This window comes from Bufo gargarizans, chromosome 4 (assembly GCF_014858855.1).
Source record: "Bufo gargarizans isolate SCDJY-AF-19 chromosome 4, ASM1485885v1, whole genome shotgun sequence".
Taxonomy (NCBI): Eukaryota; Metazoa; Chordata; class Amphibia; order Anura; family Bufonidae; genus Bufo; species Bufo gargarizans.
Genome location: NC_058083.1, coordinates 392,802,654 through 392,825,386, shown reverse-complemented (window position 1 = coordinate 392,825,386; position 22,733 = coordinate 392,802,654). Strand labels below are relative to the sequence as shown.

The window sequence follows — 22,733 nt, the reverse complement described above, 5'->3', positions numbered from 1 at the left end:
ATTTATTTGCTTCTTCTGGATGATCCATTTGTCCTGAATACAGTTTGGAGTAGAAATCCTTTAATACTTTATTTTGGGAGGTTTCGTGTGAGTACATCCTTTGTTCTTTGTCTTTTTTAGAGATAAAATTGGGGCGGTATTATATTTTTTCCCATATTTAAATACAGTTGCAAGAAAAAGTATGTGAACCCTTTGGAATTTTATGGATTTCTGAACAAATTGGTCAAAAAATGTGATCTGATCTTCATCTAAGTCACAACAATAGACAATCACAGTCTCCTTAAACTAATAACACACAAAGAATTAAATGTTACCATGTTTTTATTGAACACACCATGTACACATTCACAGTGCAGGTGGAAAAAGTATGTGAACACCTTGGTTTTAATAAATGGTTGAACCTCCTTTGGCAGCAATAACTTTAACCAGTACTGCTGTGGACCATCCAGGTGCTCTTGTGCAAACTGTAAATGTGCAGCAATGTTTTTTTTGGACAGCAGTGTCTTCCTCTGTGGTATTCTCCTATGAAATCCATTATTGTTTAGTGTTTTACGTATCGTAGATTCGCTAATAGGGATGTTAGCATATGCCAGAGACTTTTGTAAGTCTTTTGCTGACACTCTAGGATTCTTCTTCACCTCATTGAGCAGTCTGCGCTGTGCTCTTGCAGTCATCTTTACAGGATGGCCACTCCTAGGGAGAGTAGCAGCAGTGCTGAACTTTCTCCATTTATAGACAATTTGTCTTACCGTGGACTGATAAACAGCAAGGCTTTTGGAGATACTTTTATAACCCTTTCCAGCTTCATGCAAGTCAACAATTCTTAATCGTAGGTCTTCTGAGAGCTCTTTTGTGCGAGGCATCATTCACATCAGGCAATGCTTCTTGTGAAAAGTAAACCCAGAACTGGTGTGTGTTTTTTATAGGGCAGGGCAGCTGTAACCAACACCTCCAATCTCATCTCATTGATTGGACTCCAGTTGGCTGACACCTCACTCCAATTAGCTCTTGGAGATGTCATTAGTCTAGGGGTTCACATACTTTTCCACCTGCACTGTGAATGTTTACATGGTGTGTTCAATAAAAACATGGTAACATTTAATTCTTTGTGTGTTATTAGTTTAAGCAAACCGCTGCCCAAAGAAATATCGGTATCCTCTGGTCACGCCTGACACTATCCTCAAAGAAGCAGTGTGACAGAAACATTGTTTCACTATAAGTGTCATATATTCTAAAATATTGATAAAATAAAAGTTATGTTTTAAAGTAACTATAATATAGGTACACTCAGCACAATTATATTGTTGCGACTTAGATTAAGATCAGATCACATTTTATGACCAATTTGTGCAGAAATCCATATAATTCCAAAGGGTTCACATACTTTTTCTTGCAACTGTAATTGGGCTTCGTTTTGTGTCTGAAAAATAGATTCCTTTTTGTGCACCCATTGTTCATACTCTGTTTTTGCTTTGATCCACTTATCTTTAGTTTGAGGGTTTTGATAATTTGTGTAAGTGTTCTTAAGGGATTGGCTACATTTCTTTAGATTCTCAGTTGTTTGCTTTTTGATGTTTGATACATATGCTATTATTTTACCCCGCATAAACACTTTTCCTGTCTCCTATAGTAACTGAGTTTTTCGTTTATACATTAAGGGTCCAGTCACACGTCCGTGATGTGCTGCGGACCTGCAAATTGTGGATACGCAACCATCCCGGCCGGCACACACTATAGAAATGCCTATTCTTGTCCACAGCTGCGGACAAGAATAGGACATGTTGTATCTTTTGAGGAGCTGCGGACCAGAAGATCGGGGCCACGCTCCGCAAATGCGGATGCACACTGTGTGCTGTCCGCATCCATTCCGTCCCCATAGAGAATAAATGGGTCCGCACCTATTCCGCAAAATTGCAACGGATGCAGACCCATTTGCGGACGTGTAAATGGAGCCTTAAAGCGGATATATTCTTCCCACCAATTTTTTTATGCCATATCAAAATCTCTATTACGGCCCAAGGCGGTAGGGAGTCTCCATATGTAGTCGGAACCTCTCAATATCGTGTCTGCTAAGGTAATTTGAACTGGGGCATGGTCTGAAATTACCACATCCTCTTTTGATACTGCTTTGCTTCTATTCAATAGGGTAGCTGATAAGAGGATATAGTCTACTCTAGACCAGGAGTCGTGGGCATTAGAATAGTGGGTGTATTCCCTTCCCTCAGGGTGTATAGTTCTCCATATATCACATAGGGAGTGGGTTTGACAGAAGCGAGGTGTCCCTGCCTCTCGGAATAACCCGTTTGCCTTGAGACTGGCTTCGGTCCTCAGAGTGATTATATACTGCATTCATGTCCCCTGCTATTATTTGTTTTTTGCAGGTATCTTTTAAAAGAGTCTGTCCTAACTGCGCAAAACAAACAATTAGAATCATTAGGCCCATACACATTATAGATACTAATGTCATCAGATGGAGAGGGTAAACATACCTGTAGCATTCTCCCTTCCTCATCTTTATAGCAGTCCTTCAGTACACCTGCTTTGGAACTTATGGATGGGGAGCAAATGACTTTTCCCACCCACAATTTCTGCATTCTGACACTGTCTACCTCACTCAGATGTGTCTCCTGGAGTAAAGCCACGTCTGCCCTTAATCTTTTTAAGTGGCGTAGCACCATCATCCTTTTTTTGCGGGGATTTCAACCCCTTCACGTTTCATGTCACTACCCGCATAATATATCTTGTAATCTTCTGTTAGATTAGCCCCCATATGGTTTACTGTTTATCAGCCACATCATCTGCTGTGAATTTCCCCAACTATACCACTTCCCTAGAAATATTAGAACATGTTGCATAACAAAACATAAAAACATAAAAGGTTAAAAATTATCTTCGGTACATGTAAAACATAGCCTGATGTGGCCACCTTACATTTGGAGGGCAGCCATCTTGTCTGACTGTTGGAGACTCCTTTTTCCAACATGGCGTAGTAACTTACTGTACACTGTATAGCCCCCTCCCATAGTTTCGACATCTCTTCCCTATTATCTTACCCCCGCAATACTCTGTGTGTAATGACTCGCATCTGAAGAATACATCTATTATATCTGGCTGCAGCAGCTTTTTGATAGTCGTTGCCCGCTTGCCTGGGATCTTTCATGTCGATTCTGGGGGCCAACTGGTGGTCTGTCTTACTTTATCCAATCTGAATGCCTCGTCTTAGTGGTGTGATGCGTCTTCCAAGGTAGCTGGCTTGACTGTATATACTCCAGCGAATGGTCTTTCCCTCCGCATTGATGGTGTTCCTCGATGCTGTTGCTCTGGGATATTTATACCCAGACTGCTTTGTGCTTCTTTAATAGAAGTGTAGGTAGTGGAGGTTCCGTCTGCATGAAAGACTTCTAGGAGTGCTGGGTATAGAAGGGCAAATCTAGTATGTCTTACATATAATTCTGAGCACAAGGTTGAGAATTCCCTTCTTCTCCTTTGCACTTTTGATGAATAGTCTCCAGAAATTAGCATTCTCTGGCCTTTGATCTCGAGCGCGGTCCTATTTTGCTTTTAAGAATGTAGAATTGCTGTTTTATCGGTGAAGTCCAGGTATTTTACGATCACTGGTCTGGGGCGCCTTGTTAATGCCCTTGGAGCCTTTAGGTTTTTATCTTTTCCAGATCTCAGATCTGGGTCTTTTCTGTGCGCCCTTTCTACCTTGCACCGCCCTGGTACTCCCTGCGCCGCTGGTATGTCATGTTTGCAGATGTGTATAAGGTCTTGGTCGGGAATCGCAGATTGTTCCTGAGGGGTCATCTACTTTTTATTTTAATGCTTTGTTGTCACGTAGAGCTGTCTCAAGGTGTGACTTCATGTTAGAGCAGGAGTCTTCCAATGTTTGGACTCTGTGCGCAATGCTTTCTATTCTGACTCCATGCTCTGCTGCAGTGACTTGGAGGGTTTGAAGTGTTGACCCCACTGTGCTAGCCAGAGATTCCTGTAAATCTGGTAATATATGCTACTTCAATTGCCAGTTGTTTATAATCTATTTGCGATTCTTCTCCCAGATTCTCGGTCTTTGTATGCAAGGTCTTCTCTAATGCTAGGTGTTTGTGTCAGTGAGAGTATTGATTCTTCCTCCGCCATTTCTGTTTCCCGCACTACGGTCTTTGTCAGCTTATTTTGACCTTTTGATTTGTTCCTGCTCCCCATATTTAAAAGGAATCGTTCCATATGTGACCACCAACCTGGTGGTATCGGGAATTTAGGGTGTAGAGTTTTGACCCCACAGAGCTGCTTCTAGATGCGTCTCACCATGCTGTTGCCGGAACCGGAAGTCGCATACTTTCTTAGCGCTTACTCATCTAATCGTCCTTTGCACCTAATTAGGCCATCTATTGACGCCATGACCCAGACATTTACCAGTGTCTAGATAACGGTGCCAAATAAGTTGCACAAAACACAACACGAACATCAATTCAGCTTACATTTTACACAGTACCTATCCTGTCCATACCCAATCTATAACAATAAAATAGACAGTCCACTTCTCTAGCAATACCCATTACACAGTCACACTAGAGAGGAATACCTAATATATTTCTGACAGATGGAAAACATTTTCATTAATCAGAAAAGTCATTTATTTTTTCTTTTAAACAATATTCTGCTTTTCAGACAGGTGTAATCCAGGGGCTGTGTCTATGACTATATGACGGATGCAACACCTGGACCTCCCATAGTTCATAGGAGGTTCAGGTGCCGAGTCCATAACAGAAATTTATTTAGGATTACAGTTTGTTTAGAGGGATGGAAAAATTATATGCGTCATAATTCCCAATACTTGTATGCAAAAGTTGGTTGCTGCTTTCCTGCAGTTTTTGCATGTCTTTAAAGGGTTTCTGTCCCCAGAAATACCTAAACTAAACTGGCTGACATTAGCGATGTGCTAATGTCAGCTGAACCTAACTAGCCTATTCCTAGTTTTATCCATTCCCCCGTTACTCCATAAATGTAACTTTTATAATCTTCAAATTAGCCTCTAGAAGCTCCTGCTCCTAGAGGCTCCATTCTCCCACCTCTATCACCTCCCTCCAAGTCTTGATTGACAGGGCCAGGCAGCGTTCGCATCCACCTGCCGGCCCTGAGTGCATGGTAAATGACGCGCCTGCGCCGCGTTCGGCGCAGGCTTAGTAAAATAAGGGCGCTCAATAGCTGCCGACTTCCTTAGCACATCGCTAATGTCAGCAAGTTTAATTTAGGCATTTCTGGTGACAGAAACCCTTTAATACATGCAGCATTGAACATAGACATGCATGGTATGTATGAGCTCCTCATATCTTACAGTTTGGAGCAGATACAATTTTATTTACAAATTAGAAGTTTTGGTATAATTTTTGCTAATAATCATTGTTTGCTGTAATGTTGCATAAAGGTGGTTTTGTGTATTATACACACACATATATACACACAGTATGTTTTATAGATTTTGGTAACCTTGTAGCGGTTTGACAAGTACAGTATACATTTTTAACACATATGGAAGATGACCATATAATCACATGGCCTCTGTTCCTGTGTTTCTAAGAGCTTAAGTTCCTATTGATGTAAACCCTGCGGTATATCAGATTTGCACCCCTATAATACATTACATTTACATCATGTTTATGTGTAAACTTCTGCTTGGATGTACATTTTAGGCCCAATTGTTTGTTTTAATACATTTTTTTTTTTTTTATAATTCCTGTTTGCCAGAAGGTTACCTGAAGGTGGACAAGGTGCACAACAGTACATCAAGGTAAGCGCCATCATCAGTTTGTCTACTTACAGGAAATATATAGGTTATGAGGGTTCACAACTTACAATGAATGTTTCCCCATAAAACTGTATATCAGATAAATATATAGATCACACCCCAATTTCACGGTGACCGGTTCCCTTTAAACACGTCACCGCTTCAGTCAATCACTACAGACAAGACTGCTGAGGCCAGTAAATGGCATGGACAACCAACAGTGCTGAAGTATGGGGGATTAAATGGATTGGTGTTTGCTTTTTTTTTAGGTTAAACGGCCTGTCTCACTTTATCAATGGCATTTATCATGTAGAGAAAGTTAATACAAGGCACTAGTATTGTGATTGTCCATATTGCCTCCTTTGCTGGCTTGATTGATTTTTCCCCATCACATTATACACTGCTTGTTTCCACTACAGCACAGACACAAGGTGATGGGAGCTGCTGCGCATGCGTGCCTATGTGCGCTCCTGGCCACCAAAGAGGCTGACGTTTTTTCCTACAGTGTACAAGCACAACCACCGCTGCTAAATTGCAGGGTGGTCGTAACCATGGAAACAAGCAGTGTATAATGTGATGGAAAAATGAATGCGGACAGCAAAGGAGGCAGTATGGACAATCACAATACTTTAGTAACTTTCTCTACATAATAAATGCCATTTGCTGAGGCAATGCTAGTCATTTGAAAAAAAATGTATACCTTGAACCCAAATAACATTTATAATCCATCCAGAGAATGGGGGTGACAAGTATTATGTAATGGCATAAAACAAAAGTATAAAAATATGAATACAGATAAAATGTATTAACAATGTAATGGCTGATGAAATACCTGTCAGTGTTCAGCTCTGCCGGTGAGTCCAGGAAGGCAGAAATCTGTCTTTCTAGATACGAGTCTAGCTTTTCATCTGGTTCTGGTGTTTCGAAAATCTTCTGCATCAATGGACTCAGCACTATACCCTCATAATTACCTTCAAATAGCAAATTAAATAGTGCAATGATTTCTGGGGGGAAAAAAGAAAAATGAATTGTAGTTGACTACACTTTTCAACAGCGTTTAAACAAAGCCAAGCTTTATAATGAGCCTAGGAGCTGTCAGAAGTTCAGCGGTAAGGACTACAGACTGAGCAGTCACAGCAGCTGCCTGACGGATTCAGCAGGAGGCAGGCAGCACTAGTCTGTAGGTGTAATGAAAGCAGTAGAGGAAAAAACACAGAAAATGTTTAATAAAGGCCAATTGAAAAATGATTTCAGCTAAAAATGAGCAAAATTCAAAAATAAATAAAAAAAAAAAATACACCAAAAGGTGTCCATTTTCTTAAAGCATAAAAAAAATAACCCCAAAAAACTTATTTGTCAGAGGATCTCTCTGAAAGAGTAATGGCTGCTGGGATTTATCCACTGATAACTCGGCAGGGGAGGAAAGAGCCTCATTAGCACTAATAAGTCAAATAAAACTAGAATTAGTCGATAACGCTGCAGTCTGATAACAATAGCGATCAATTTGGGGCAGTTATAGCCACTGCCCAAGGGAAGACTTTATCACAAAAAATCTGGGTCAGTAAAGAAAATCTAACATTATGACAAACTCAAGAGCCCTGGAATAATGTGCAGCCATAATTCACATCCACCTGCTGGACCGCTGCTAGAGTCGAACGCTCTGAAAAATAGCCCTATAAAGGAAGAATGTCTGGGAGCAATTTACGATAATGATGAACGGCGGTCTTATCTGAAATGTGAGTGAGTAAGGATCACAAGTTTTACTGTGGCTGTTTAGTACGGAGAGGTGCTGGAAAATTGTTCGCAGAAAAATATTTATATTTTAGATAATTCCTGACCATTACCCCCGTGACCAAATACATTGGTTATACGTAACACTGGTATCTAGCAGCCAGTTAAAGCAATACAGCATGTCTGCAATGCAAAAATGGGAAAATCACAAAGTATAAAATGGCATCACAAGACACATACTGTCTAGCTCTGATCTCAGGGCCTGCAGCAGCAGGGACGGCACCGATTCTTTACATGTCCATATATCCTGCTCTATGGGCATAACATGTAGAGCTGTAGATACATTTCTACTACTAACAATGTTCAGAGACAGCAGCTTATCCCCTCGGGAACAAAAGGATCAGTCAGATGAAATCCAATATGCACAATCCTTAGCTCCCCTAAAGCCTGTATTATACCTCCCGATATTTCAACAGATGATCGCTAACAAGCGTTTATAGTAACGCTCATTAGCAATCATCTGGCATTGTAACACTGCCGCCAATTGCCTGAAGAACGAGCAAACGTATGTTCTTTGGGCAATCCAAATCTTTTGACAGGTTAAAAAATACCTGTTTGCAAGTGGCAGATCGTGGCGTCTAATCCTGATCCGCTGCTGGCCAGTATAGGGAATAGTGATGGAATAAAAATCGCTCCCCCCTATATTGTGGAGGAGATTGCTGCATGTAGGTATCCCATCTGCAAGGGTCTGACCCCTGGTTCTCTGATAATCAAGAGAATAAGTCCTGTGCTCCCTAGGTTGAATGGAGCGGCAGTCATGCATGTGCCCACCACTCCATTCAAACAGGGAGCACAAGCCCCCTTCACATGACCAGCAGGACCCCAGAAGTTGGACCTCCACCAATCAGACACTTATTGTCACACTGGTGACAAGTTTTAGAAGGTCTGAAAGATTATCTAAACATTAGTGATCTGACAACCTCTTTTGTTTTTTGGTTTCACTTTGTGTGTTGCTTGTATGTCCACACCTCCTGTTCAGGTGTGGATCATGTGACCTTTACCTCCCCCTATTTAGTCTGACTTTACCCATCATTCCTTGCTCTGGATACCTTTATTTGGTTTTTGGAAGAGCTGGAGTGTGGTTCTAGTTGAAGTCCTGCTCATCCATCATCCTCAGAAGTTAAGTGTTCCGCTTGTTGCATTTTGTATCCCCCCCCCCCCCCACACACACACCTTTGTTGTTTACTAGGCCTCAGCGAGACGCTGGTTCCTTCACCAGGGAAGGAGTGGGTTGTCTCTGCCCTGTCATTACCATTAGGGCATCCGAGGGCCACCAGGGTTTTCTAGGTTCACATGTTTGGGCATCTCTACCATCGAGAGGTGCCCATACGTATAGGAGTTAGGGCCAGGAGCAGGGTTTTATAGGTGGTGACCCTTTTTCTTCCCTAGCAGTGAGGCCTAGTGTCTTTTCCCTTCCTTCTTGTCGTCTTTTGGTGTTCTCCCCTACTACATCCGTGACACTTATGCCCTATTCTGTGGATGCCTTAAAGGGGTTCTCTGGGCTATTAAACTTAATGACTTATTCACAGGATAGGTCATCAACATCAGATCGGCATGGGTCCAACACCCGACACCCCCGATCAAGTGTATAAGGAGAAACGCACGCAGTGTGCACTTGCCGTCTTTCTTCCAGCTCGCTACTGCTTTGCCATAGACATAGCAGCAGTGAGCAGGAAGAGAGAAGGGAGAAGACATGTGCACACTGCACACGCCTTCCCTTCATACAGCTGATAGGCGGGGGTGTGGGGTGTCAGCCCCCATCCGATCTGATATTGATGACCTATCATGAGGCCCAGAGAACCCCTTTAGTGGGACAACCCCTTTAAGAACATTGTGTCAGAAATCGCTTAGTCGCACCAAAGAGGTTCAGACATTCTGTGATTTATGAATTTAGTGGAGGTATGAATTTTCGCATTGCACTGACATGACCTTCCAAGAACTCAAAGCACCAGTTGCTGTGTTTTCTTTTTAGTACCACATAAAAAATGAAAGGCATATTTCATCCTGAAGCATAAGTCTGCTATCCGCTGGATAGGTGATGATTGCTACATCAGTGGGGGTCCAACTGCTAGTTCCCACACCAACTGCGGTCCAAGTGGAAGAAACGCAAGGTGGAAAAAACTCAAGGTTGGGCAGATATTTTTAATTGATGAGATTGTTTTATTTTACCAATTATGAGAATCAAGAAACCTGTCATTGGGCCATAAGAAGTTGCAGAATTACACTGTACTGGGTTGTGTCTGAGGATCCCAAATTCAAGACTCCTGTAAACCAAACATGTCTTCTTGAGAAGTATTACTGGAACCAGCATAACTGCTGAAGATATTCCTGCCTGCAATCTGTAGAGCTTGGAGAACCTTGAACTCAAAGAGCACTATATCCTGAGTACTATGGCACAGCTGTGATAACCTTGAGTTGTACTTAATGATGATGTAGACGGGTGAGGACTATGGTTTATATTTAGCCTTTAGAATACCCCTTTAAAAACATCAACATGTCTATGGACTAACCAATGTATCAGTATCTACAATGTTCTACTCATAATTGCTATTTACTTTCCATTCATCTTTAAAACATATTTCTACTTTTAACAATGCCCATCTATAATACCTATCTCCAGATCTGGACTCAATAAAATACATAATGGATTTTCCATCTTTTGTTACAGCAGTCCCTTATGAATATACTACAGTAGATAGAATACGATTAAAGTGAAAGTGTTTAATTGGTCCTGGCCACTCACATTCCTGACTATCATGGAGGTAGTCAATACGAGGAAGCATATTCCACTCCTCATACATATACCGGTATCAACTTCTGGTCAAGGTTATACATGTTTATCTCATTTCCTTCTAAATCTAATGTTCTTATTAAATAATTGGAGGTGACTTAAAGGGGTTCTCCGAGAATTAAGAAAATTAAAATACTTAAATATTACTTTATTATAAATATATTCCCAAATAACTTTCATTGTGTATAATGGCTCATTTTGTCTAGGGAGCAATCATTAGGAGAAATAAATCAGCCCCACCGTCCTATAAGTCCACGCAAAATCTGTCCCAATCACACAGATGGACAGTTACTTCAGAATACTGAGCTACAGAGCTGTTTTCATTCTCCTCTCTTACTTGTCAGGGATTATGATCCTGAATATAGCTGATAAGAACATTAGCTGCATCTCTGTAGGAATGGAGTTCATGAGGAGACACGAAGTTCGGAGAGGATGGTGGGGGTGTGGGTAATGAGCAGCAGCACTTGTATGCAGTCTCCATTACCACAGCCCTACATTACTACAGTCTGTCCTGTCCATCCTCTGTACTTTATGTCTCCTCATGAACTCCACTGGAACAGAGATTCAGCTGAAGTTCTTAGCAGATGTTTCAAGGATCATTATCCCCGACGAGCAGAGAGGAGGATGAGACAGCACTTTACCTCAGTGTTGTGAAGTAACTTGTCCTCCTGTGTGATTAGGACAGGTTTTGTGTGTACTAATAGGATGGCGGCCATTTTATTTCCACTGATGATTGCTCCCCAGACAAAACAAGCCATTAAAACTAATGAAAGGTATTTAGAAATATATTTATAATAAAGTAATAGTTAAGTATTTTCATTTTCTTAATTCCCGGAGAACCCCTTTAAGGACTCTTCCATGCTGTCACTATACAGTACTTGCCTGCTTGCTAAGCACACGCTTCAGAGCTTTAAGTGTGCAATCAAGCATTTTCTCTATGGAAAAAAGAAGACCTGCAAAACCATTGTCAGATCTCTAATGTCTATGTTGCCTGAGCTTCTCAAGCAGAAAATGGTTTTAAAGCAAGCAAACTGGAAGAAAGCCAAGCAGAAATGAACGCACTTATTTTAAAATATCAAAAGATGCATTTATTCATATGCATAGATGTAATGGATGGATTTAAAGCAGCCGGTGACACGAGACTACGGAAAACGTAAGATGACCTAAAGATGCTTCTAAGGAAAGAAAGAAAAATGGGGCAACATCAACTAAACATGTAGACGGAATAAACTTATTAAAATTATTAGAGAAAAAAAAAAGAAAAACAGCAATCATCTCTACATCTCTCACCGATCCAGAGCTCTGGCAGTCATTTGTGATGACATGTTTATTGCACAGTGCTGAGGCAGGTGATGCCAGTAAATGTAGGGTACATGACTACTGCAGCTAGAGATTGTCTACAATGGTCACATACTAGACACTTGTAAACAAAGATCGTAACGGGTGCCCGTTCAGTGCTGGTTTGCCATAGGGAAAAAAGAGGCGAGTACAGTTCCTTTCTTTGTTTTATAACACTTGCAGTTGTTCTACTTTTTTTTTTTATTGAACAACCTGGGGTAGGATGGTCCTAGAACATACAGGAAAGCTTCCCAGTGGGCCAATGCCCAGGGTTCAGCCTGACTCCTCCTCACAGCCAGAAGTAATGGTCTGATGCTCCCACTGTTAATTTATGCTGGGAGCGTCAAGAACTTATGCACTTGGCCGGCAGTAGCAGGTGCCCTCCTGACTTATTGCCATCCTAAGGCTACTGAAGTAGGAGGATTGAACGTGGCATATCCTTGGATGGTGTTAAGTGCTGATAGGGCATTATGTTGTGATGCACTGTGGTATTTGGTTCTGCTGGGGAAGTATATTGTGCTGTATTGTATTATGTGGCTTTGCTGGGGTCGTATTTTGTGTCGCAATATGGCATTGCTTTCCCTGCTTTCAGTTTCAGACCAACCTACAACATAGGGCCACTTTTAGTTTTTTTCCAGGCCCGCTTTAAGATTTAAGTCCCCCACTCCATTAAGTCTATACGTCTATATTTATAAAAAGTTATATACTAATTGTAAGCAACCATTTAAGGCTAATGAGATGCTGTCCGTAGTCTACAGGTTTACTGACAGGTCATTTAGAAAAATGTCTGTCACCGTAGTCACTTTGTGCAATTTATTTATTTTACATTCCTTGTTTAGAAGCCTTTTAGCAACAAAAGATCTAGCAATCACAAGGAACAAGGAGGAAGAACAGAAAAATGAAATTAAAATGAGTTCTCGTCAAATACAGAGGTCCCCAACCAATGGGCCGCAGACCAGTACTGGGCCGTGACTCATCTGGTACTGGTCCACGGGAGGCACTATATACAGTTGATATAAAAAAAGACTACACACCCCTGTTAAAATGGCAGGTTTCTGTGCTGTAAAAAAATTAGACAAAGATTAATCATTTCAGAACTTTTTCCACCTTTAATGTGACCTATAAACTGTACCATTCAATTGAAAAACAAACTGAAATCTTTTAGGTGGAGGGAAGAAAACAAAAAAAATAAAAATAATGTGGGGATGTAGCTGTGTTCAGAATTTAGCAATCACATTTGAAATCATGTTAAATAGGAGTCAGTATACACCTGCCATCATTTACAGTGCCTCTGATTAACCCCAAATAAAATTCAGCTGCTTTAGTTGGTCTTTCCTGAAATTTTCTTTCGCATCCCACAGCAAAAGCCATGGTCCACAGAGAGCTTCCAAAGCATCAGAGGGATCTCATTGTTAAAAGGTATCAGTCAGGAGAAGGGTACAAAAGAATTTCCAAGGCATTAGATATACCATGAAACACAGTGACGACAGTCATCATCAAGTGGAGAAAATATGGCACAACAGTGACATTACCAAGAACTGGACGTCCCTCCAAAATTGATGAAAAGACGAGAAGAAAACTGGCAAGTTCTGGCTGTGTGGTACATGTGACAACAATCTCCCGTATTCTTCATATGTCTGGGCTATGGGGTAGGGTGGCAAGACGAAAGCCTTTTCTTACAAAGAAAAACATCCAAGACAGGCTACATTTAGCAAAAACACATCTGAAGTCTCCCAAAAGCATGTGGGAAAAGGTGTTATGGTCTGATGAAACCAAGGTTGAACTTTTTGGCCAAAATTCCAAAAGATATGTTTGGCCCCAAAACAACACTGCACATCACCAAAAGAACACAATACCCACAATGAAGTATGGTGGTGGCAGCATCATGCTTTGGGACTGTTTCTTCAGCTGGAACTGGGGCTTTAGTTAAAGGGAACCTGTCACCGGGATTTTGTGTATAGAGCTGAGGACATGGGTTGCTAGATGACCGCTAGCACATCCGCAATACCCAGTCCCCATAGCTCTGTGTGCTTTTATTGTGTAAAAAAAACCGATTTGATACATATGCAAATTAACCTGAGATGAGTCCTGTACGTGAGATGAGTCAGGAACAGGACTCATCTCAGGTGAATTTGCATATGTATCAAATAGTGTTTTTTTTTACACAATAAATGCACACAGAGCTATGGGGACTGGATATTGCGGATGTGCTAGCGGCCATCTAGCAACCCATGTCCTCAGCTCTATACACAAAATCCCGGTGACAGGTTCCCTTTAAGCTAGAGCGAATTATGAACAGTTCCAAATACCAGTCAATATTGGCACAAAACCTTCAGGTTTCTGCTAGAAAGCTGAACATGAAGAGGAACTTCATCTTTCAGCATGACAACGACCCAAAGCATACATCCAAATCAACAAAGGAATGGCTTCACCAGAAGAAGATTAAAGTTTTGGAATGGCCCAGCCAGAGCCCAGACCTGAATCCGATTTAAAATCTGTGGGGTGATCTAAAGAGGGCTGTGCACGGGAGATGCCCTCGCAACCTGACAGATTTGGAGTGTTTTTGCAAAGTCAAAATGTGCCGTGCTGATAGACTCATACCCAAAAAGACTGAGTGCTGTAATAAAATCAAAAGGTGCTTCAACAAAGTATTACTTTAAGGGTGTGCACACTTATTCAATCATATTTTATTTTTATATTTTTTCTTCCCTCTACCTAAAAGATTTCAGTTTGTTTATCAATTGAGTGGTATAGTTTATAGGTCACATTAAAGGTGGAAAAAGTTCTGAAATGATTTATCTTTGTCAAATTTTTTTACATCACAGAAACCTGACATTTTAACCGGGGTGTGTAGACTTATATCCACTGTATATATAAAGAGGCACTACTGGGGGCGTCAAATGTACATACGGCACTACTGAGAGGGGGCATATATCTACTGGGGTCTAAATGGGGATGATTACTAAGTAGGGGCATAAAAGGAGGCAATAATACTAAATATATCTGTGTTCTGTTTGTTTAGTTATACAGAAAGAAGTTATGGAAAAAGGAAAGAGAAGAACTCCAGTCATAGGAGGCATCGCTTGATTTGTAAGTCACTGACTGGGGGCCTATACGGGTTTATTAATTACTGTTTTTTCAATTACCACAGCCCCTACTTCGGTCTATGAGAAAATAGTTGTGTGAAACCGGTCCCTGGCAAAAAAAAAAAAAAAAGGATGGGGACCACTGGTCTAATATAAAAGTTTACTCTAGTTTAATTGCCTGGCTGAAGCGGCGACGTCCCATAAACGTGACCCGGTGTGCACGTCACTGCTGCAGCCAGGAAGGTGAATACAGCGCTGCAAGACCAAAACGCTAGGCTGGAAGCATCAGGGGAGAAAAATGGTAAGAATGACTTCAATTGCCATCACACTCACTTCCTGCATTCTTTGGAGATTTTTTTTCCCCCCGACAAGCCTGAATGGAATGTAGCATTATAACAGAGGGGTTGACCGGGTTTTACAGGCTAAGGCATCGCTAAAGCCCACCCATTAGTACCGGTGACGTCACCGGCAACACTGCTAGACGGAAGCCTCCACCTAGCAGTGTAACATGTAAACAAAAAAGCCCTTGCCCTGCACGATACAGCGCAGGGCAAGGGAGAGCATCGGAGCATGAAATGCTCCAATGCTCCACTCAGAGGAGCTGCCTAGGCGAAAAAGGGGATATGTCCGGGTTCAGCTCTGAGTGTAAGTTAAGTTAAAAAAACGTTTTCTCCATAGAACGCAGGAGATTAATGCGATAGAAATAGAAGTCAATAGAACCAATAGGCAGAGACCATCTAGGACCCAGTAAGCACTGGAAGAGGAGTAGCAAAAGATCACTGAGGTGAATATCCTTCATACCATTCTAACTCTTTCTCCAGCCCAATGACTATAGCTGGTAGCAATTTCTTCTCCAGTCCCAGAGGTCATGTGACTACCAGGTCCCAGGAAGCTGCAGTAGCTACTGGGCCTTTGCAGGTCCAGATCAGCTATGTGGTATATCTCCACAGGCTGTATTTCAGCCACAATTACTTGAGAGAATGTATTGTGAGTGTCCACATTGCCTCCTTTGTTGGCTTGATTCATTTTTCCATCGCATTATATGCAGCTTCCATGGTTACGACCATCCTGCAATTCAACAGCAGTGGTTGTGCTTGCACACTATAGAGTTTTCCTACAGTATGCAAGCACAGCCACCGTTGCTAGATTGCAGGGTGGTCGTAACTATGGAAACAAGCAGTGCATAGTGTGATGGAAAAATGAATCCAGCCAGCAAAGGAGACAATATGGACAATCACAATATATTGGTAAGTACCTTGCTTTAAAGGGGCTCTGCAGTTTGTTTAGACTGATGCAGTTTGTTTAGACTGACTGATATATAAACCTGGGAAAGGGGGTGATTTAAACTTTTTTTTTTTGTTTGTTTGTTTTTTTACTTACTATTATTCCCCTTAGGGGCTAGAACCCTTGTCCTATTCACCTTAATAGAGTCTATTATGGTGAATAGGATCTCACACTGTCCCTGCTGCCTGGGGCTTTGTACACACAGCAGCAGGGAGCTTACCATGGCAGCCAAGGCTTCAGTAGCGTCCTGGCTGCCATGGTAACCAATCGAAGCCCCACGATTACACTGCTGGGGCTCCGATCAGAACTGCCACCAATAAAGAGGGGAGGAATGAAGAGGGGACCCTGTGGCCACTGCCACCAATGATTATAATTTATAATACTGGGGTTGGGGGCCCACGGCGCCACCAATGAATATGATTAACCCATTAATTTAAGTGTAGGCAGCGGGTGCCAGCGGCGATATCATATACCTGGCACCCGGCCTCTATGACAGGGCACTGCAATCCCCGTCAATTAACCCCTCAGGTGCGGCACCTGAGGGGTTAATTGCCACGGTTCGAGGGATCGCTGTGCCCTGAGGCCGGGTATGCGATATCGCCGCCGGCACTCGCTGCCTACACTTGAATTACTGTGGTAATTACATTCATTGGTGGCACGGTGGCCACAGCCCCTCCCCTCCTCCTCCATTGGTGGCAGTGGCACAGTGGGGAGGGACTTCTCCACTGTGCTGCTGAAGAGAACATGGCACGCGCTAGTATCATTAAATAGTAAAACCCAGTATTGTATTGATCTGGGTCTAAAAGTATTGAGTGGGTATCGATACTTCAATACCCGATGCAACTCTACCCCCAATTATTATAAAATAAAAAAGTATGCTATACTCCAATTCCGATCCTTCTTCTTCTGCTTGTTCAAAGACTGCAATGGTGACGTGCAGGTGTATGGCATGTGACTGCTGCAGCCAATTACTGTCCTCAGTGACCTGCAGCAGAAAGAGAACCGTACAGGTGGCAGAGAGAACAAAGCCCAAAAAAAGGATAGTATTATTTTTTTTTATTTTACAATAATCAAGGGCTTGATTATTGATTTTTTTATTTCGTCAGATAACCTCATTAAATTGTGTCCCCTTTTTCATTACGGTAGTTGTATATGGGACATAATGTTTTGGGTCCTTGTGGTTTGGGCTAGCAGTGTTTATTTTTTTTAACTTTGCTTTATTTTTTTCATTTATTTACTGTACATACTGTTCCCCCCAAATATATACAAACACATAATTATTTGTCAGGATGAGCACGTGTGGACAGGGTTGGCAATGACATCAGGCAGAGGCTTCCAAGGCCCCTTTAACACGGGCAAGTTTTCCGCGTAGATGCAATGCGCGAGGTGAACGCATTGCACCCGCACTGAATACGGACCCATTCAATTCTATGGGGCTGTGCACATGAGCGGTGATTTTCACGCATCACTTGTGCGTTGTGTGAAAATCGCAGCATGCTCTATATTGTGTGTTTTTCATGCAACGCAGGCCCCATAGAAGTGAATGGGGCTGCATGAATGGGACCCGATCATTATTATTATTATTATAATAGCATTCTTAATACAGAATGCTAGGTAAATTAGGGATGGAGGGGTTAAAAAAAAAAGAAAATCAAACTGACCTCATCCACTTGTTCGCGCAGCCCGGCTTGTCTTCTTTCTTCTTCCTTGATGACCTGGGAGGAAAATGACCTTTGGTGAAGTCACTGCACTCATCACATGGTCCATCAACATGGTGATGGACCATGTGACAGACCATGTGATGAGCGCAGTGATGTCACCAAAGGTCCTTTTCCTCCCAGGTCATCAAAGAATAAGAAAGAAGACAAGCCTGGCTGTGCAAACAAGTGGATGAGGTGAGTTTATTATTTTTTATTAACCCCTCCAGCCCTATTGTACTATGTATTCTGTATTAAAAATGCTATTATTTTCCCTTTTTCCCTTTCCTAGAGGAAAATGGACTGGAGTGGGGAGGGAATGGCAAGTCCTACTACTAAATATACCTGCCAGTCCATAAAAAAATAAAATAAAAAAATAAAATCAAGCCCATCAAACATATTTGAGAAAAGGACCTCAGCAATTTTTTTTTCCATTGCCGATTTCCCCTGTGACCATGGCTGCTCAGTTGAATGGAAAATGCAGACTCTGGAGGAACACTACAGAGTTGATCTCAACTCCTGCAGCTTCCCACAATCACATGATCGTTGTGACTGGAGAAGGAACGGTAATGGCTGCTTGCTAAACCCTGTACAGGGATGGTAATAAACCATCTCTGCCTTCTGTATGGCCGTTTGGCTGTCTCTGACATGAAGACATGCTGACTATGCCCTGCAAGAAACCAATGAAAGGTGAAAGCTAGGAATCAGAATGCCATGTGTTTTTATACTGAATGCTCAGAGATGTCTGCACTGTGTTCTCCCCTTATATCTTAGGTACAGATTTGTGGTGTGCAAAAAAAAGCTGAACAGCTGCAAGAGTGAATCCGACTGTATATTCGCAAGGCGGGGGAACATATGGAAATGCAAGATATCAATTCACTTCTTTCAACTCATCCCGGTTTTTCCTCTTCTGGCGAGTCTCCTTTTCTGACTTTTACCAATTAGAGCCGTTTTGCTATATTTCTTACCGGCATTTCCTTCCGTCTCATATGGATGATTTTGTCGTGAGGGTTGAAAGCCCCTGAGCACATCTAGTTCCAGATCAGTCGACATTCAGAAAGAAGAGTGAAGAACGACACAGGTGCGAAGACTTCCGATGGGGGCAGTAGAAGTGTTGATGACGTCTCGATGGGAATTCTCAGATGCCTGCAACACATATAACTGGATTCATGTACATAACAGAATCATGGAAATAAAGCGTCCTGAAGCTGCTGCGCTTTCACAGACCACAGTTTACACAAGACAACGTCTGGCTGGTTTCACATCACGTTTATGTCTTAAAGGGATTTTCTGGGATTTTAATATTGATGAACTAACCTCAGAATTGGTCATCAATATCAGATCTGTGGGAATCCAATACCTGGCACCCCCGCTGAATAGCTGGTTGAAGAGAAGGCGCCCGCCATTTGAGCGCTGCCTTTTCTTCATTGTTTACCTGCTTGTGAGCCGGTGCAATTACAAAAAGCCATCCTATTCACTTCTATGGGACGGCTCATTCCAGGACACTTAAATAAGAAGGAGACGTCCCATCTAAGTGAATGGGACGGCTTGTAATTACACCGGCTCACCACTGTGATGTCTACAGCAAGCAGGTAAACAATGGAGAGGCGGCAGAGCTTGAACAGCGCGCGCCTTCTCTTCAACCAGCTGAACAGTGGGGGCGCCAGGTGTCAGATCCCCGATGATCCTGAGGATAGGTCATCAATATTAAAATCCCTAAAAACCCCTTTAATGTATACAAAAAGTGTATATGTTAAACGAATGCCTCAGACGTCAGCAGAATTTCATTGTAAAAAATAAAAAAGAATTAATACGTTTACCGTACATTTATTTTTAATGGACTCTGTGGGCCGGAAAAGCGTAACGTGCTGCGCTTTCGCACCTTTTTTTTTCTCCCCCAACACAGCCTGAGCTGAAGACTTCCCTCCCTATGGAAACAATGTACGCTAGGTCTGACCAAGCCAATAGTAATCCTATGCAAAGGTCATCAGTATCCGATCGTGGGGGTCCAACAAATGGGACCTCCGCCGATCAGCGGGATCCTTTCCCTAGGCCAGCGAGGTTACATTCATTGGTCCTATGGCCTAGGCACAATCAGAGCTGCAATACGTTTTGACTTAGCAAACCTGAATAACTGAATAACGCAAACCGATCCATTCTGAACGGATACAAGCGTTTGCATTATTGGTGTGGATCTGTCCTTGCAGATGCAAGACGGATCCGCACCAAAAGCGAGTGTGAAAGTAGCCTTAATGTAATGCAGAGTTATTGTTTAGTCATCTTTATCTGAGGAAGGGCATGCTACCACCAGACGGGTCACTGGACCTATGGTATAGGCTGGCATCACCCCTGCCTCATATATCAGGAAAGGGACTGAACTTCAGCATTTCTTACACTCCCAAACAAGACTCCTGGGACCAGTATCCAGGACCAAGGGGAGGACTCAGTACGATCAGCTGGGGATCCAGAGAGATGTGTTCACGCAGCCTGTAAGACACGTTCAGTTCCTGCTGCCCACGCCAGGGTTATTAGGTCCGGCATCAGAGACTGGACAGAGCTGACAGGCCGCGCTGACACAGCTCCTACACCTGACAGGGCAGCCGCTCTCACCTGTACACATGTGCTGCTTTCCTCCTTCAGCGCGCCGCCATGACACTGCCGCGGAGCACGCTGGGAGCGGTCACGTGACCCGAGGAGAGGACGCGCTGCGGATGTGTACTCTTTTGACAGAGTACTCCTGCGTACCGCGTGGAAGATGGGATGTGTAGTTACTGAACAACTACTCCTCCAAAAGGACGCTAAATGACTCAGTACAGCGTCAGCCGTCCACTATACAAGCTCTGGTGAAGGGAACCGGTTCCATCCGGTTGTCAGCTGCATCTCATGGACCGCCTCATGGTGATGAGACTACAGTGCAATAGACCTCTGTATATAAAGCAGCTGACAATGCAGTCGGTTTGGGTCAGGGGGGGTCCCTGTGTCCTAAGTGGTCAGCGCTGTGACTATGGGCTCGTGGACACCAACGTATTTTGTTTCCGAGTCATTTCCGTGTTTTTTGTTTTGCAGATAGGGTGCAGACCCATTAATTTCAATAGGTCCTCCAAAAATGAGGAAAGCACACCGTGTGTTGTCCACATCCGTCCAACCGCTCCGTGTCCCTGCAAAGAAGATAGAACATGTCCTATTCTTGTCTGTTTTGCAGACAAGCACAGGCATTGTTACATTGTCACGCGGACATCATCCATATTTTTGGCGGACTGCAAATACATACGGTCATGAGCCCCAATGTTGGTACTGTAGGTAAGTCCCCCCACAACCACTCCAGTGATATGTGCGGTTAGATCAAGAACTTCTTTATTTTTTTTTATCTAGCTTAACCCCTTATGGACCAGGCTCATTTTCACCTTTTTGCCTAGGCCATTTTTTCCAAATCTGACCAGTGTCACTTTATGTGGTGATAACTTTAAAACGCTTTGACTTATCCAGGCCGTTCTGAGATTGTTTGTTTTTTTCGTCACATATTTTACTTCATGACACTAAAATGGAGTAAAAAAACCAAAACATTTTTATTTATAAAACAAAATAACAGATTTAAGAAAAAAATTCTCTACTTCTATAATACATGGTAATACTTCCAAAAATAGTTATTACTTTACATTCCCCATATGTTTACTTTATGTTTGGATCATTTTGGGAATGCCATTTTATTTTTTGGGGACGTTACAAGTAGGGATTGACCGATATTGATTTTTTTTTAGAGCCGATACCGATATTCTGGGAACTTTTAGGCCGATAGCCGATAATTTCTACCGATATTCTGTGAATTTTCATTTTTGAAGAAAAAAAAATTCCTACACAAATCTGCTGTGTAGTTTTTTTTGTAAATCTTTCTTTTTTCATTTATTCTTAATATTTTGGTGTGTTTTTATTTTTATTTATTTATTATTATTTTATTTTTATTTTTTTACTACTTTTAGCCCCCTTAGGGACTAGAACCCTTGCCCTATTCACCCTGTTAGATCTCTATAAGGGTGAATAGGACTTCACACTCTCCCAGCTGCCCTGTGCACACAACAGCAGGTAGCTGACTATGGCAGCCAGGGCTTCAGTAGCGTCCTGGCTGCCATGGTAACCGATCGGAGCCCCAGGATTACACTGCTGGGGCTCCGATCAGAACTGCCACTGAGGGGAGAGGGGACCCTGTGGCCACTGCCACCAATGATTAATACTGGGGGGCTTGGGTGGGGGGGCGCACTGTGCCACCAATGTCTTTAATACTGGGGTTGGGGGGAGAGGTCACCAGTGTCCCACTGGGCCACCAATGTTTTTAATACTGGGCTTGGGTGGTGGGGGGCGCATTACGCCACCAATGTTTTAATACTGGGGGGGGGGGGGCGCAACCTGAGGGGTTAACTGCCACGGATCGCAGCTACTTGTCATGGAGGTCGGAATACGGCTATGTGATTTTGCAGCCAGCTCCCGCCTCCTGTATATGAATGAATGAGAGAGTTATCTTCATTGGTGGCGCAGTGGCCACAGCCCCTCCTCTTGTCCTCCCTCCTCTCATTGGTGGCAGCAGCGGCACAGGGGGGGGGGGAGACCCTGCTTCCTTCTCCCCTGTGCTGCTGAGGGAGCACGGATCACACGATCCTTGTTCCCCATACGTTATCGGTATATCGGCAAAATAGATACCGATAACGTTCAAAATCCTGAATATCAGCCGATAATATCGGTAAAACCAATAATCGGTCGATCCCTAGATACAAGGCATAGAAGTTTAGAAGCAACTCTTGAAATTTTTCTGAAATGTTCCAAAACTAACTTTTTAAGGACCAGTTCAGGTCTGAAGTCACTTTGTGAGGCTTACATTATAGAAACCACCCAAAAATGACCCCATTTTGGAAACTACACTACTCCAAGGTATTCAGAACGGATTTTACAAACTCTAGGTGTTCCACAAA

General features: G+C 42.6%; 1 protein-coding gene across 2 annotated transcripts in view; it reads right to left on the bottom strand.

Annotated features, from left to right (window-relative positions):
- TTC27 (tetratricopeptide repeat domain 27) overlaps positions 1–21,024 on the bottom strand; it is a 370,180-nt gene extending 349,156 nt beyond the window's left edge. Inside the window, exons 1-4 of one of the 2 annotated variants that reach the window (XM_044290186.1) lie at positions 20,383–20,401; positions 19,598–19,700; positions 18,741–18,918; positions 6,618–6,789 (exon numbers count right to left, since the gene is read on the bottom strand). In XM_044290186.1, coding sequence (XP_044146121.1) covers positions 6,618–6,789; positions 18,741–18,825 — 257 coding nt within the window. In that variant the 5' untranslated portion in view covers positions 18,826–18,918; positions 19,598–19,700; positions 20,383–20,401. Of the gene's footprint in view, positions 1–6,617; positions 6,790–18,740; positions 18,919–19,597; positions 19,701–20,382 lie in introns of both variants that reach the window. The other variant, XM_044290184.1, reaches the window with a different exon arrangement.
- Positions 21,025–22,733: the final 1,709 nt, after the last annotated feature.